The sequence below is a fragment of the Gobio gobio genome (assembly GCF_949357685.1).
Source record: "Gobio gobio genome assembly, chromosome: 3".
Taxonomy (NCBI): domain Eukaryota; kingdom Metazoa; phylum Chordata; class Actinopteri; order Cypriniformes; family Gobionidae; genus Gobio; species Gobio gobio.
The window spans coordinates 25487500-25505013 of NC_137099.1; the positions used below are offsets into that span (position 1 = coordinate 25487500).

At 38.5% G+C, this 17514-nt stretch overlaps 1 protein-coding gene across 5 annotated transcripts in view; it reads right to left on the reverse strand.

Annotated features, from left to right (window-relative positions):
- Positions 1–160: 160 nt before the first annotated feature.
- pds5a (PDS5 cohesin associated factor A) overlaps positions 161–17514 on the reverse strand; it is a 45474-nt gene continuing 28120 nt past the window's right edge. For 2 of the 5 annotated variants that reach the window (XM_079811961.1, XM_079811962.1), the window contains 32 exons: positions 14637–14840; positions 14327–14413; positions 14013–14110; positions 13808–13934; positions 13648–13728; positions 13374–13514; positions 13162–13277; positions 12966–13060; positions 12718–12863; positions 12400–12551; positions 12158–12271; positions 11917–11998; positions 11150–11198; positions 10917–11056; positions 10594–10709; positions 9779–9884; positions 8844–9004; positions 8576–8699; positions 8238–8396; positions 8080–8148; positions 7856–7992; positions 7632–7755; positions 6438–6642; positions 6208–6322; positions 5877–6009; positions 5664–5783; positions 5513–5581; positions 4870–5021; positions 3470–3554; positions 3052–3389; positions 1400–1637; positions 161–569 (listed from right to left, as the gene is read on the reverse strand). In XM_079811961.1, the coding sequence (XP_079668087.1) occupies positions 528–569; positions 1400–1637; positions 3052–3389; positions 3470–3554; positions 4870–5021; positions 5513–5581; positions 5664–5783; positions 5877–6009; positions 6208–6322; positions 6438–6642; positions 7632–7755; positions 7856–7992; positions 8080–8148; positions 8238–8396; positions 8576–8699; positions 8844–9004; positions 9779–9884; positions 10594–10709; positions 10917–11056; positions 11150–11198; positions 11917–11998; positions 12158–12271; positions 12400–12551; positions 12718–12863; positions 12966–13060; positions 13162–13277; positions 13374–13514; positions 13648–13728; positions 13808–13934; positions 14013–14110; positions 14327–14413; positions 14637–14840 (4125 nt within the window). In that variant the 3' untranslated portion in view covers positions 161–527. Of the gene's footprint in view, positions 570–1162; positions 1217–1399; positions 1638–3051; positions 3390–3469; positions 3555–4869; positions 5022–5512; positions 5582–5663; positions 5784–5876; positions 6010–6207; positions 6323–6437; positions 6643–7631; positions 7756–7855; positions 7993–8079; positions 8149–8237; positions 8397–8575; positions 8700–8843; positions 9005–9778; positions 9885–10593; positions 10710–10916; positions 11057–11149; positions 11199–11916; positions 11999–12157; positions 12272–12399; positions 12552–12717; positions 12864–12965; positions 13061–13161; positions 13278–13373; positions 13515–13647; positions 13729–13807; positions 13935–14012; positions 14111–14326; positions 14414–14636; positions 14841–17514 lie in introns of all 5 variants that reach the window. The other 3 variants (XM_079811963.1, XM_079811964.1, XR_013816162.1) reach the window with 2 other exon arrangements.

The following is a 17514-nucleotide window of genomic DNA, read 5'->3' on the forward strand; positions in this document are numbered from 1 at the left end:
ACGGAAATCTGTCCCTTGCAACAGAATAAGGAATTCATGCTGATACACCCAACAAAATGCATAGCAGCATTATTAATCGTACAGTCTTGCACTGTACATTTAGAGTGAAACTAAATGAATGCAGGAAATGAGCCTCAATGAATCCTTGCAATCAAAGAAATCTGATGACAATATTTGGATTTAATAGAGGGTTAAAAGAGGAGAGGGAGATAAAACAGTAAAAAAAATCTTTCCATGTATTTAATAAGCAACTTTAGAGCAGATTAAAACAGTTTTTTTTTCTTTCAAATGTTTGTTTTTAAAAATGGCTCCGGACAGAGGCAAAGAGCAACAAGAACAATTTCAACAAAACCAAAAAAGAAAATAAAACTAATGATAAGAAACCGGTCTGTGTTTCTACATACAAGTTTGAACATCTGAATCTAAAGAATTCATTCCTCATTCATCTGAGGTGTGGGGTAAAGACAGTTTGTGGAGAGCATGTCATGTTTAAGTAGATGTGTCTCTTCGTTCAGCCATTCAATCATTTACTGCCTGACCGTCCTTGTCTTCACGAACCGACGCTTTACCTGAAACAAAAAACAAAATATAAATCAACAATCTGCATGATGGATCTGCATGGATTCCATGTGGGCCAAAAAAAATTGTCAATATTTACTTCTCATCCCTATGTCATTGCAAACCAGTGTACCGTTTCTATTTTTTTTTCTTTTTTTTTTTTCTATGAAACTTAAAAAGGGAGAAATTTAGAACAGATAGGGTCAGTAGGAATTTTTACAAGAAATTAATACTTTTGGATGCATTACAGTGATCAAAGTAGCCTAATGTTACAAAAGATTATTAAATAAAATACAACTATTTGAATGTTCTATTGAAAGAATACTGAAAAAATGTATGACTGTTTGAAAAAAATCTTTCTACTGTTTTCAACATTAAAGTACAGTATGTAGGATTGACAGCTAGTGGTTGAAATGGGTACTGCAATCCAAATTCTAAATATTGGAGATCATAGTTTCCTCCGACGTCACGGAACGCACATTTCAAAGTTAAATAACTGGCTGTAGCATTGGTTTTCAGAGAAAAAAGTAGGTGAATTTAGCATGTTTCCAAAATATCTGCAAGCATATGGTATTTTTATGCTTTAGTAAAGTGAAAAACTTACACACAGCACCTTTAATAAGAAGAAATGTTTCTTGAGCACATTCTTCATAATTTACTGTAGTATGAAAAAACAACAACAACGTAGGATTCAGTTTGGAACAACATTAGGGTTAAGTAAATGATGACAATTTTAATTTTAGGCTGAACTATTTCTTTAAACAACAAACGTTAACTGCTTAAGCGCTCAAGGTTACAGCATGACATCAGTTCTAAATGAAGCTCCCTCTCAGGCACTCACTGACAGCTCCCCCTGCTCTGCTGCATAGGCGGATTCTCTCAGTTTGGGGCCTGCTGCACCCCTGAGCTGCTTGAGAATGGCTTCTTCTTCCTGCTGCTCCTGTAGCTGTGTAAGTGACAGTACATAGTCCGGGCTGGACTCAAATTCTCTCTCTGTCTCCCCTTCACTTCCATAAGTCTTCTGAGACGGGCGGATGTCTTGGTACGCATGCTGTTCTCGCTGTGCTACCCTCACTGATCTTGGATAAAAGAAACACCTGCCTCAACTCCACATACAAGAATTCAATAACAGCTAAAGGTGGCAAAGTTAATGGCTTGTTCACACCAAATCCAATGCCAGTATGTGGCATACAAGTTTTCAAATGATCGTCACCAAAAACGGTGCCCAGAGATGGAAATTAAACGAACATTTGTCATTCTCTGAAAAGAATTTGCATCTAAAAATGAAAGCAAAATGCACTCTGGCCATTCATGTGCTCAATGAAAAACCTGTTTGACAAACTGGTGATTTGATCATTTATAAAGCCACAAGCAAAGTTCCTCCCCTGCCCATGCAAATTCACATGCATTTAAATAAATATAAAATCTACCATAATAAAAACTCAATAAAGTGTCACTCTCCTGAAATGGCCCAATCAAGGAAAAATAGGATACAGTAATACACTAGCGTTCAAAAGTTTGGTGTTAGTAATTTTAAATGTTTTTGAAAGTCTCTTATGCACACTAAGGCTGCATTTATTTGATCGAAGATACAGTAAAAACAGTAAAACATTAAACTGACAGCTGTTTTCTATTTTATTTTAAATGGAATTAATTCCTGTGATTGCAAAGCTGAATTTTCAGCAGCTATTATCAATGTTAAAAACAGCTGTTTTTTTGTGGAAACCTTGATACATTGATTAAAAAGTTCAACAGAACAGCATTTATTTAAAATAGGATTTTTAGAACTTTACTGTTAATTTGTATCTATTTAATGCATACGTGCGCAATAAAAGTATTAATTTAAAAAAATCTTAACAACCCCAAACTTTTGAATGGTAGTGTACAAAAAAGTATAAATGAAAATTATAGTATCCTGTGAGTAACACGCTGCTTGCTAATAATAGTACTGATAAGTTATTTTGTTATAATTATACGTATGCTAATAAAATACAATGATATACCTCTACTACTAATAATCATCAGTGTGGTGCTAGAAATGTTTACTGTACAATTAAAGTTAAGATACGACAGGCTGTGCAACATTCACAATATAGCACAGTCTCTTATTTTCATTAAATGCTTGTTTTAATAAGCAAATTCATCAGATGCCATCCTCATGACATACAAAGTTTAATAAATGGGTTCTGTGCAATGATAGCTGGTACTGTACATTATGTGTCTCTATTTTATAGCACATCACTACTCGCTAACTCTGCCACCAGTTATTATAAAATTGCTTGCACTCATCGTACCCAAAACACCTCCCAAAAATTAAATATTGCAGCTTTTGAGTTCTTCTTAGCAACCAGGAAAACAAAATAAATACAAATTAATTCTCGGAATTGGTGTGAAAGCATTCATAATTCTAGATTAATTTCCAGTAAAACTATAAAGTGATTTAGATCATACTATGCATAATGTACAGAAAAGTCATTCAGTTACACTCATTACCTTTGCAGGTCGATCTGTCTCTGTGGCCCCGCTCTTTTCGGCTCTGCTTCTTTCTGCTGTTTTGGTGTCTTGCCACTGATTGAATCTGCTGAGGCTGTGGTGGCGGGATCCTGAGCAGGTGCTGCTCTCTTCCGGCCCCGCCCAGACCCTCCCCCTGTCGTAGCTCCAGCCTCTTTATCTGGTGTGGCAACACCCGCAGGGTTTTTAGGGGGTCGGCCACGTCGTGGTTTATTGGCAGGGGGCAGAGATCCTGCCGAGGGGTTTGAAGACACGCTGTTCTCTGTGCCGTCACTTGCAGGCACAGCACGTTTTTTCCCACTGGGCTGAGCAGCCTCTTCCTAAAAGAACAAAACAATTAATAAGGACAACAGAAGTGTGCACCAGCCTTTTCAGTGTTTACATATAGGATATTTCTGACCTTCTTTACACCCCCTGCCTTTGTGATCACTGGATTCTCTTCATTCTCCCTCGCCCCCGTCTCTGAAGCCTCAGAACTCACATCCCTTTATGATAGAGAAAGAGAAAGTTGTAAATGCTTGATAATAGGGTTGGGAATCGTGAGAAATTTTCCGGTTCCGCCTAACGATTCCGGTTCCATTAAAATTATTAAACAAATAGTGGTAAAGGAAAAAGGCACAATACGCAACTCAAACAATCAATTTTGTTTTATTACTTGCTCTAAAATTAATTTACAGGTTGGCAATGTCAAAAAAGTCCTGTACTGTACATATATTACAGTATTAATTAAGCCATTCTTGAAACAATTTTTTTTTCAAATGAACACCTCTGAAATTGTCTTATTACATTTTATCTCTCTGTCTCTGAATAAATGTCTCCAAGTTATAAATTATATTTATTAGTTATATTTATGAATTAGTTGTATATTAATTTAATAGTAATTCAGTTATTCAGTAAACTTGTAAATAATAAATTGCAATTCAGCATTACAAAGGTAATTGTGCCTAAACGCTTACCTAAACCATGGTGACTCAACGGTTGACAAATATATAAATATATATAGGCCTTTCACTATAAATCTGGTATAAGCCCTGTGGCACTCTGTGCTGTAGCAAATGTTTTGTCAAATTGCTAGTGCAACCTCCTTTGCATGTTATTAACTTTTCACACGTGTTACATTTTGCTTCATTATCATTCATTCTTTGGAAATGAATCCATACTTGTGACTTTCTCTTCGCCATGCTGGTGGTCAACGAGAAAATATCTGACGCAAAACCGTGAATGTGTAGCGCGATGGCTTTCAGGCTGAACTGCGTTGCACTCCTGGAAGCGGCAGGCAATGTAATTAATATTCATGATGAGATGAGCCAGGGTTGCCAGGTTTTCACAACAAAACCCGCACAATTGCTCCTCAAACCTTGCCCAAAACAAGCCCAATCGCGTTTCAGGGGGGCTTCTCCGGTAAAATTCGCCTTTCCGGGGCTAATTATCACATAATTGGGGTCGCTTCAACCCGCGGACATGAAACAGCCCGCGGCAACAGTGTTTAAGTAGCCCAATTCCGCGGGAAAACCACGGATTTGGCAACACTGACTGTCACTCGCTATTAAAGGATACGCTTCCAGCGCTTCGCACACACATTGCACCAGAACCGTTTTCGGAACCGAAACTTAGGAATTTCGCGCGGTTCTGGTATTTTTCAAAAATCAGTTTCGGTTCTGCATAAGAACCGGTTCTCGGTTCCCAACCCTACTTGATAAGGATGAAGTACTTCCTGCTGTAAAGATTAATCAATGCTGGATAAATTCCACATCATAGTGAATGAAAAGTTAAAATTAATGAATTCTGATAAGCACAAACCTGCTCTTATTTGTTGCAGGCGAGCTGGGTTGGGAGTTAGTGCTTGCGTTGCTCCCGGTGTCGGAGGTGGTGGTTTTAATGAACGGTCGTCGAGCGGTTACCGTTAAAGGTTTGTTCACTGCCCCCAGCACACCTGTCTGCTTTGGTGGTTGCTGAAAAATATGAATGTTGTTATGCAAGAAATTAGCTATGTAATGCAGTCAAGGAATTAAATTGTTAGTTGCATAATTTCAATAGAACTTTCCAAAAAGAACACTGATGTGTCACTGATCTATTCCTGTGTGTGAAATAACTCCTTCCTGTTCAATATATGCACTAAGGTTTATAAATAATTACACTACTGGTCAGTTTGTTAAAGGTCTCTTCAGTCTTCAGTGTCACATGATTCTTCAGAAATCATTGAATCCACTGATAGGTGGATTTGGTGCTCAAGACACATTTCTTCATTTCTTATTTTTATACATGTTGAGAACAGAGGTGCTGCTTTATGGAAAACTTCTTTAAAAAAGTCAAATTTTCAAAACAGCACTTTACATTTAATGTGTCTTTGCTAAATGTATTCAATTCTTAAAACAAAAAACAACAACAAAAAACTTGCCAACCATAAACATTTGAATGGTAGTGTATATTTTTTATAACCTACCTGGATTTTCCCTGTCTGCAGAACAAGTTTTGCCTCTGGTGAGAGATATTCCTTATCATTGACAAAATCCTGTACATAGAAACAGATGGAATGAGTTTCGTAGTAAGGTCACATGTAAAGCGTAATTATGGATGGTCCAAGTGATTGTTACCTTATCAGGTGGGGTAAAGAATTTGCTAGGCAGCACAGGATCTTTTGGGGAATCCAGATGACATGAAGTGCTCTTGTTTGCGATCACAAATAATGCCACATCACACACAATGTAAAGTTTCTGTAAATGCATGAAAATAGAGTAAAACACACTGGGATTCAGAAATACGTAAACACTACGCATAATATGCATCATTTATGAATGATAACGAACCTCGTTTGCCTTTGGGTCGTCTGGGGCCTGTGCATCTTTTGTTTGTTTGATGTTCTCTACCATCTTCCTCAGGAATGAGTGACTGTTATTCTCATTCTTTGTCATCAAAACCTCCAGCATGAACCACAGGCACCTGAAGAAATACATTTTCATCTGAATTAGTTTAAAAACATCCTGTGAGAACCTCAGTGTCTGCGTCTACTCACTCATAGCACAATTAAAAAGAGAAGGGTTCAGTTTTAATATTTGAGAGTATTTGTCAGATCACGTAGCCATCTGTGTGTAGAACGAAAAAACTGCAACAGTGTGTGAATGTGTTTAACACTCATACTCTTTGACGTCTCTGATCTGCTCCAAATCCTGTGGTTTGGTAAGGTCTGGATCATGAGCTAGAAGATGGATCATGTATGGCACCACATATTCTGGCAGGAGAGACAGCAGCTTTTCTGAAAAACAAAAATTGGAGAACAAGCAGGATATTTAGGTCTTGGCCATTCATGCAATTCTGCAGGAAATAGTTATTGGCTCAGTGTTATACCAAAGAACATAAATCTCATCTACCATGGGCCATGGGATTCTGTTTGATGTACTCTCTGCGGACACTGATGTTTTTGAGCAGGCACTGTCGGGCATGAGCACGTCGCTCTTTCACTGGGTCTTTGGCGCACAAAGCAAACACAGCCATGTACTCCAGTGGTAACAACAACTTCACCAGAGCAACATGTAACTTCTGAGCAAAGATCTGTCGCACCTGATAGCACTCATCCTATATAGAGAGGGGAAAGGGAAGGAAATTCTGAAAAGAAGCAAAGTTATGGTAGTATGGCTATTATATGTTTTTGTAGCATGCACTAATATGTCCACTTATATTAGTCAATGTTTCTGGTACCAAAACAGTTGTAATTTAGGCTCACACAACTATTTTGTACAACAGGTTTTACTGTTTTACTTTTAAGACCTTTAATTATAAAATGACTTTACAATTATGCATTTGCAAGACTCTTTGGCCATGTTCACAGCGCAGCAAAATGCGGTTGTCAGTCCTGTATTTCAGTCCTTAATGCAGTTACATTCACACACAGTACGGTTATTTACGGGAGTGACAACCGCATTCTATAACCGAACTCACACCCGTACATTTTCAGCAACCCCTTTTTCTCAATGCGTGTCATGCGCGAGAGGCTGCGAGTGTAACAGTTAAAGGACCTGGCAAGTGTGTTAACATTGAGGCTTCTGACGGTTAATGAAGATTTGACGGATAAACTTGTGGCTCGGACTCTTGTTCATAAGTGATAAAGCTTTTCAGTTTTATAGATGTCGCCATTGTTGATATTACTTTGGTCACTGTCGCTATGGTTACTGGTTAGAGAATACAGGCTTGACTCTCGTTGCACGTTCATACAGACAGTATTCCAGACGCTACTGTAAGTTGCTGTGTGAACGAGACATTTCAAGACTCACACCTGTAACTAAATACGGTTGTCAATACCAAAAATTGACAGTTGAGGTATGCATTTTATATTTATATTTTATATTTCAAAACTCATTTCGTTGCATTGTACTCGTACATGTGTAATGACAATAAACTTGAATCTAATCTAATATTTTCATGCATTCATATGGACTCAAACTCATGACCTTGGCAGTTCTAGCACATCTATAGAATGTAATAACTTTAATATCAGCACACCCCTAAATATCCTGGGGTTTTTTATATGTTCCATACGTGTCCAAGTAGTCTTGTTGCAAACTCACATTAATGACGAGTCCACAGAGCTGGAACTGTTCTGGAGTGATGATGTCATGGTAACAAGGCTCTTGTGCCAGTTTCATGATGGCGCTCCCCGCTGCAAGCCTCAGTCGAGACATGTCAGACTTGCTGTGTCCACAAACACACAGGTTAGAGGCCTATTACACTATTAGGGCAGCTTTCATAATTACACAAAATTACTTAGGGGATCTTGACACCCAGTTAGTACCTGATTTTCTTCTGCTCTGTGAGGTCTCCCTCACTGACCAGCATGGCTGAGAGGAGTCTGAGAGTAGAGTTAGCAGATTTAGACTGATTATTCTTCATTCCCAGCAACCAGCGGACCAACAGCTTAATGGCTTGCACCTGGAAACACACACCGACATGCACATTAATACACACGCAAATCACCAAGAGATGTTGTTTTCAACTTGATTACTCAAAGACATTTACCTTAGCCAGCACTTCAGGGGAAACCTCATCATCAGCTGTCCAGAGCCGCCCATTCTTGTTTCCCACAGACTGAAAAGGAAGGAGGGTTAGAGTTACCATGCAAGGCAATAAAATAATTGCTACATGCCTAAAGCAGAATACTACATCAATATGCTCACTCTGTCGTTCATCAGAAGGTCCTTCACAATAAAATTGGCTACGATTGACTTCATGGGTGACGCAAATTGATCCGGGGCCAGCATGGAGATGTGTCCAAGAGACACAAGTGGAGTGATCAGCTGTTCAGGCACATCTGCATTCAGACTGCGAGACAATGGCTGAAGAGACAGTGAAAAAAAAAGGCATATTTGAAAAACTTGCATGTATTAAAAACTTGATTGCTTTCTTACTGTAATGTTCACAGGATTTGACAGTAACATGTTATGCCTCTGATTTTAAGAAAAGTCTGTTAAACAAGACTGCATTTGTGAAAATGCTTTTATGCACATAGATTTACCTCAAATATTTGTGCTAACTGGACCTCTTTGTTGTGAAAGATGGCATGGATGCAGTTGACCGCCTGTTTGGCCTGGTGGGGGGTGCCTCGTTTTGCCTTCTGATGTAGTATGGGAATGAGAGTCCTGGACACAGTTGCAGAACATTTAACTACACAACATTTTTAAAGTTGATGAGACTTTAAAAAGAGTTTATATCAGCGAGTAAGTTTATAAGAAGTTTAAGTTGTTAAATCAATGCATGTTTGTGCATTTGGGAGGTGTTCATACGAGCGGATTTGTGGCAGTTCTGTCTCAATCTTTTGTCCTGTGTTTCTGAAGATCTGTATTGCTGCTTCCGCCACTTTATCATCCTCCATCTTCAGACACTGCAGCAAAGACTCATACGTCTCAGCTGAGTGGAATGCAGTGGGGTGAGTAAATGACAAAACCTGAGGTAGGGAAAGCAGAACAGCAAAATTAGAACACATTAAGGGTGTAGTGTAGTGTGGTTCCCTTGGTTCTTTTGGTCAGGACCAAAAAAGAAAATACATTTAGTCCAGGTTCGCTTAACGTTCACACTGTCATTTTAACACCAAACCTAAAGATACAAACACAGAAAAGGCTTTTATGTCATATTTTGCCACAAAAGTGTACATATAACGGTATATGATGGAGCTGACAACATGTGAAGAGCTTATAAAATGTGTAAAAGGGGTGAAAGCAGCAGGAATCCCTCCGTCACGCGCACAAACGAAGATCTGCAGTTCTGATGCCTGTACCGCACTGTGATGAGCATACTCGTGATTATGACGAGAAAAAACAGGTATGTTTGAGCATTCTGTCCTTTTTAGGGTAGCATCTTATGACATCATGTCCTGTTTTTTGGTTTGTTTACATGTCTTTGGTCCGTATTGTGTTCGTATTTAATTCGTATTTAAATCTTTTTCAGCGGTCTCGGTCCGCTTGTTTTGGTTCGGATGGCAGCGTTCACGCTTATTCAAATGAACCGCACTAACAGAGCAATCACACCAGGGTCCGTTTTAATCGGACCAAACATGCCAAGTGTGAACACACCCTAAAACGTTTAATAAAATGACTGAGAATGAGTCAAAGACACTTGGATTTAAAATGGAACAATATTTAAAACTCTTATTTCAAAAGAGCAAGTAATCCTGTTTTCCCTTATTATTGAAAACTAGTACATTTGTAATTACGAACAGTACCTTGAGCAGCTCAAGTCCAGCGCGGATGGCAGTATCAGGAGTAACTCCCTCATCTTCATCATCAGCAGTGCCCTCAATTGACTTATTTAACAGCTTAACCAGGGCACTGTACACAAACACATTCACACAAATTATTACTGATCCAAAGTCTACACAATGTCTGCAGTTACACTTCACCCTCACTAGATGTCTCACTGTTAAAAAGCTATTCAGACTGTTACACAACCGTTAAGGGGAAAACAAGCACATGGCCCATATTGCGCTTATCTCTCTCCCACTCAGTCAGTTTCTCTTCCTCTCTCATTCATGTTCTCCCTTTACATTTGCAGGTGCACTGACACTCCATATCTGATACTGTTGTTTAAACAAAGAGAATACATTCTCTGTGACTGTGCTTCACCCTACACAGCATTTCCTATTTTAATTTTCCTATTTGATTTTAAGGACTGATTGTCTACACAGTTATTTTGCAAGTGCTCAAATTAGAGTTTATGTATGCATTGTAGTCCATGTACAGTATTTCAATAGTTGTTGTTATAGTAAAGACTTAAAGAATTATTCTTCAAGTTATATATCTTTAGGTCGAAAACAAGTTACACTTCAGATCATTGACCCATCCCTCATAAAAAAATTAAAGAAATACCACAGTTATAATTGTTCAATGCATGAATGTTCTTTTTTTTGCTGTTCTGATTAAAAATTAAATAGATTCAGCCAGCTACCTGGGGTGTCAGTGTCTACAAAGCCTATTTATCTGAAAACCTGCATGATGGTCATTAACATTTCCTCATCTGCCATTTGACCTCATTCCCTACCTGATGGCCTCAGAGTCGATGTGCACTGGTGCGATTCTCTCCAGCAGGAATTTCACCATCTCCAGAAATGGGTTTGTGGGCTGCTTGGGGAAGGTCAGCTTCCGTGTGATTTCCCTCTGAAAGGAAACTCCACTTTCAGATTTACTTGTATCTATTACTTGTATGTATGTATTGTAACTTGTATCTTTATCATATTAAATACAACTACATAGCTTGTTGAAGTATTGGTTGAAACACATCTAAATCATATGCATTTTATACAGCAAGCTTATAAAAGCTTGGAAAGTGCAGTGGTAAATGTGATGGCATAGCGTTAAACTCACCACACACTGTTCAGCCTGTTTACATGAGCAGGTGGGGCTGATGAGTTGCTCAAGCTGAAGACGTAGTTTCTCGTCTTCACCCAGAACCTGATTAAACTTCTTCATAAAGTCCTGAGCTTTGCCTGGGTCTGGGAGATTCTCTGAGAATGAGATACAAATGACACATTGTTAATAAAACCTGTTGGTTAATAACTACCTATTAATTTATAAGCATATATGTAGTGTGAGCTTACTAGCGATGGTCATAAGTTTTCCGAACATGGCTGTGGTGTTTGCTTCAGACTGCAGAAAGAGAAAAACAACAGTCACTCCTCCACAGCAGCAAAATGTATATGTGCATTGAATACAGTCACAAAATAAGAACAAATTGCTGCTTTAACCACAATTTTCTTTCTTTTCAATTTTCTACTAGATTTTAGCTGAACACTTGTTTGATTAGTATATTTTTAACATTAGTACAAGTTGATATTATACGCCAATGTTGTACCATCACATATTTTTGTCTGTCACTGTATGTGTCATTTGTATGCTTTGGCATAAAAGTGATGTAAAAAAAATATATATATATATTGATTTCTCGATTTTAATCGATTCTCATGAGCATCTTTAATGCTGGCCCCAGGCCATTGGGCAGTCCTTGTCAATCCTTGCCTCAGTTTTGTGCCTGACTGAATTAGCACTGAGTGCCTGTTTAAACACAGAAGGCAATGTGCATTCTTTCGGTCTTAAATGCATGTTGGTAAAACGGTCTGTTTTACACATTTAAAAAAAAAAAAACAAATATTATAGATGTGTCTTCAAATTTGAGATTAACTGCAGTGCAAATGCATGCCTGAACTGTAGACGGAGAACCATTACACCCCTGCAAGGGTCTAGGTAATTATACCCACATATGTAGGTGAGCATATCAGGGCCAGTTCACACAGAATGCATGTCAGCAGAACGGAAAAAAGCAAGATCTTGAGACGCATTTTCTTTTAACTTGAGTACTGTGACTTACTGTAGGCAGTTTGTGTAAGTCCAGCAGTTCTCGAACCAGCCCTCTCAGCATATTCTGGCACTTCCACATTTCGTTCAGTGCTCTGGAAAACAAAAAGATGCTCTGCTTGATATAATATAACACATCAGTGAGATGATTGCTGTTAATAAAAATACTGCGATACTGTCCAGAACTGTCAGATGAGAACCAGAGCAATCTGATGAAGCTTTTGAAAAACAGGAATCAGCCGATTAAGACTCACTTGACTGCGTTTGTGTCCAGACAGGCATAAAGGTAGTACAGACACTTCATCTTCTCTTCAGTCTCCAGACTGTGAGGAACCATGTACTGTGCAAAGATCTTCTCCACCAGCAACCTAATACACAAACACACTTTAAGAATCTGAAGTTTCCACATTACACATGCTGCACTGTTTTAATAAAAATAAATTTGTTAATGAATCACATTAAATAATTTGTGTGTACATGCGTGTGTGCCTCCTACTTGTCATCTATGCTGTTCTGGTAGTAGATGTGTAAGAGTTTGTCTTTAATCCAGCTGATTTTCAAAGCAGTCTCCTTCCCGGCCTCATGGTGCAGACAGTACTTCTTAAACAGTTGAGCCAAACCCATCATTGCTTCTTTACGGACACGCCACTGAAACAAAACATACAAAATGTACTTGTATGTGGTTTTCTGCGTTTTTTTCTCAGTTCTCTTTGCATTTACATTCTAGCAGGTTTTGAATTTGGGCTCCACGATATACATCAAAATACCAGATCTATTTTTTGTGTACTTCAGAGTAACTCTGTATCTTTCTCACCCTCTTGTCCAACATCCTCTCTCTGACGAACCCCAACAGTTGATCATTCACCAGGTTTAGGTCTTTCTTCCCTGCGTTGATGATGGTCACAATGACATCATGTCTGATTGCCTCCTCCGGGTCATGTGATCTCACCTTCAGAAAATCTGATGTGACAAACAGCACAATCACAATACACACAAGATGCTTATGAATCAAGCAACGGAAAATGTAATGGAAAGCAAAAATCACATTTATCCTAAACATACCTGTAAGATCCTTGGCAAGATCTGGGTGATTCATCAGGCAGTGGCTAGCAAACTTCACACTTTCCAGTCTCACAGGAACATGAATGTCATTGAACCTGTCATTGGGGGGAAGGAAATCTGAAATCAATATACTCAAATTATAAATATTCCAAATCAGTCTTTCAGTCCAGTTTTTTTAATGGCAGGATAGCCTCACCTGCCCAGAAAACATTGCCAGAGTGGGCGATTCTGAGTGGCCAGTTCAGAGTCTTTTGCTCCAAAGAGTTTAGCCAACAGTTTCACCACAGCCAACCTCTCCTCTCCATCATTACTCTATACAAACAACAACAACAACAACAACCAGATTTATTCTTGATCTTGATCTGGGTTTGTATGCAAGCAGGTGCACAAGTATGTGCCTCTAGTCACCTTTAATTTGAACTCAAGTTGTGGCATCACAGAGACGAGGAGCAGAGGGTCAATTGCAAAGAGCTCCTGAATGAGGTCAAATACATGCTCAGACAGATCACTCACGGAGGACTTTCCCATCACCAACACCTGATTAAAGAACTACAGAAAAACAGATTCTTAAGTTAATACAACATCTAAAATAACATTTTGTCTTTTTAAAATAAGAATTGAACAAATTATAACAATGAACTGTACTAAATTCTGAAAGGACAAAATACAATGGATGACTCACTGAGGCAATGCAGGTTTCGATGGTCTGAACCGTTCTCTTCAGAAGAGTCTTGGCCAGGTCATATGCCTGCTTATTCAAGTTCTAAAGCACAAAAAGAGGTTAAATCACACATTATCTGGGAGTGGTCTAGGAAATAAGATGCAAGAAGTAATTTGCCTACTTTGTGAGCAGGGATGAGGTTGATGAGGATTGTGTCCAGCAGCTCTTGTGTCACTCCATCTCCCTCCATGATGATGGAACTCATCAGGTCCAACATGTGCATCTGCACCTTCTGATTATGGCTGTTACTGAAAAAGAGAAGTCCTGATAAAAAAAGAGCCAAGATGCATAACAGAATAGATGATTAAACTTAAAATTAAACTTACTTGATGACAGAAAAGAGGGTTTTGAAGAGCTGGATGAAGATCTCATTACAGTCCTCCAATTCAAAACAGATGTTGTAGGACTTCACCCATGCCAGGTTCTGTGCAAGTTAAAGTTCAATATTTTCAGCTATGACAATCAGACTACGTGCTAAATATTAAATGAAAAACAAACTTGTAATTATTGCTGCTATGTGGCTGATAAAAAAAAAACTGAGGATGAAATGTTTTATTTAAAACACACACAGAAACAGTTGTCAAAATGCAGAATTTAAAAGATAAATAAATCATTCAATTTGTTGAATGAATAATCTCACCTCTAGCAAGTAAAAATATCTGTTGAACTGAGGGCTCTTAGTGTCCTCTAATCCCTTCAACTGCCGTGTAATGAAGAGAAAAATTTCCTAGATGTGGGGGAAAAAAGTAAAAATTAATGACATTGGTGTGCCTGTGCTTGAACTGTAAAGCTAATCTCAGATAGGTGATGGGACGGTGTGCAGGATAAAAAAAGTCATCTTGACATGAGGTTTGTGATCAGCTTTAAAGTAATTTAGTGTGTGTCATAAGCAGGAGGTCAGTTTATTAAGAAAGTCATTTGTGAGATCTTTTCAAGAGTGCATATCATACCTTGAGCTTGTCATGTGAGGTGTATGGGGCTTCAGGAGCGTAGATCCTGAAGATGTCAGCGAGACAACAGGCCACGAGTAACCGTACATCCTTGTTGGGGTTTCGCAGGAAGAACTCAGAGGCCAAGTGAAGAGCCAGAGCCAAATACTGCTGCTTTTCCTCCTCCGAGTCTTGATCCATGTCCATATATGTCTTGACCACCAGCTATTAGACAGACAGGTGTTTATAGTTTCTCTTATACACAAGTAAAATCCCAAACCAGTTAATAATCATTTTGTAATATAATTAAATACATTTTCTAAAATGTAAAACTCTAAACTTTAAACACAATTGATCTTTTAGACAATGCATACATTTCAATTTTAAAAGCACTAAAAAACTAAAAAGGCACTGCATACATTTTGCAGGTTCAATTCTCAATACTGGCAGGAAATGACTGAGGTGGCCTTGAGCCAGGTACCTAACCCACAATTGCTCCCCGGGTGCTGCAGTGAATGGCTGCCCACTGCTTCGGGTGGCTGTCTATGGCTTCAGGGCTCAACAATGCGACCATATCACTCGCATTTGTGACTAAAAATAGATGTGTGCGAACTGTAAAATGTATTTGGGAGCATGTGTGCGAATAAAAAATTCCTGCGGATCAGTTTTCTGAAATGTAAGATTATAAGTCTTCAATATCTTAAATGGCATAAACATCCTAATGATCATTTAAAAGGTGGAGTAAGTGGTATTTCAAAACTGCTTTAGAAAAGTGTCTCGGGCCGAGAACCAAAACAAACTTATAGACCAATCAGCAGTAAGAGGCGTGTCATCTAATGACAGGGAGAAGAGAGCACTCAGTGCACTTCATATTTTATCTCCCTCACCCGATTCCTCATTTGGGGAATCCTGTAGCTTTCCTGTAGCTCAAACAGTAGAGCATGGTGCTAGCAATGCCAAGGTCATGGGTTCGATTCCCAGGGAAAGCAAGAACTGACAAAAATGTGTACCTTGAATGCAATGTAAGTCGCTTTGGATGAAAGTGTCTGCCAAATGCATAAATGTAAATGTTCAATGTAAATGTTCATTTGAATGAGCATCCTGCAATAATAAAGCATAATCATTTCAAAATAAGAGTCCCAGTGTATTTCAGGCTTGTTTATTAAATAAAAGTCATGGTGTGTCCAAATTTCCACCTGGGTATTTGGTTACACAAACTGTGTAATTTAATTTAGTTTTCATTTAATTTAAAGTAAAACTATTTTAGCTTCTGTCTGGGAGGCCGTCACAGGAAGGAAAGACTAAGAAAATTTGACGCATTTTATTAAATATAAAGATTTTACTAGTATCAATGTTATTGTAGTTAACAAAAAACTAAAATAACACTAGTATGGCACTAGTATATAGGCTATATATATAAATGCAGAAACAGTTAGTTGCACCCCTAAAGTTTCTGAATGCGCCCCTACATTTTTCAACTTAGGAGCACAGATGCTCCTTGGGAAAAAAGTAAGTGTCAAACCCTGGGCTTGCAGTGCGTGTTCACTACTCACCACTCCTAATGTTTGTGCACTATCTTGGATGGATTAAATGCAGAGGGCAAATTCCGAGTATTGGTTGGCATACCTGGCCTTCACGTCGCTTTTATTGCACCAGAACCAAATTGCAAATTAATATACATTATTCTCTTGTAACATCCAAAGAACATGTTACATAGGTATTTAGTCCATAGACATGTAGATCTTGAATTAAGCAGAACACAAATAAGGTTAAACATTGACTTTGGAGATCAATGCATCATGCTTCAGAGGTCACGTGTAAAGAGAAGTGGACCACAGGAGAAATAGTTGAAAGAAAATCATAAATAAACCATACTAACATAAAACAGTTATAATATTATTGGCTGATGGGCATTAAGGGTGTGAACCTACACTGGTCTCACGGTTCGATTCGATTACGATTATCATGCCATCAATTCGGTTCAATTCGACAATTTTGTCAGTCAGTTGTATGAACTGAACCTTTAATTTTACCTGCTCAAAGAAAACACGCTTCTTAAATGTATCAAACAAAACTCAAGTCTGGGCACAGAAGCCAACAGGAGCATTTTAGAACAAATAAACAAAATACTAAAAGCCACTTCAGGAGGTGGTCTGGGCCGCATTACAGTCAAAACTAAAGTCTAAAAGCATCTGGTTGTTGATACTCCTTGCAACAATGCAAAAACATTTTTTTACGTGTGAGAGCGTGTTATGGGCTATATGACATGTTATAGCCAGATATGACAGCGCTACTGAAGCACATATCGCCGCAGATGAGCAGCTGCGTATCTCTTCATCAAGCCAGCGCACAAACTACCGAAAGAAAAGTTGTTGGTGCTCAACATACAATCCTATTCATTAAAAGTAAAGAAACTGAATGATCTTACCAGTACTGTTGCCGCGCTCTCTCCTATTGCGGTCTTTGATTTTGAAATTAGCTGATGTTCAATAAAATGCAGCTCATATCGGTTGTTTTCGGTGACATGAACTTCAATAAATCTGCATATAGTGTGGGAATTGAAGATCGGATTTATATCCGTTTTGCAGAGATACATTTATGTGCCCAAGTGTCAATGAAATTGTTTTGATAAATCAGATAGCTTTGATTTACACACAGTGCGTGTGTTCTCCAGGTTGTGCTTACCAGGTTGTTCATAAAAGCCGAAATGTGCCCAGATGTCAGCTTTTAAAGTAGTTGGAGCATTTTAATTACTAGCACTCGTATCTTGCCTCCCTCTGCCATTGTATGCTACCACGACAAAGCACATGCGTGACAAATGACGTCAGAAAATAATCAGTACATTATAATCGGTTATGGTCTATTACTGAACCGATACCGAATCGTCCTTGTCTGCATT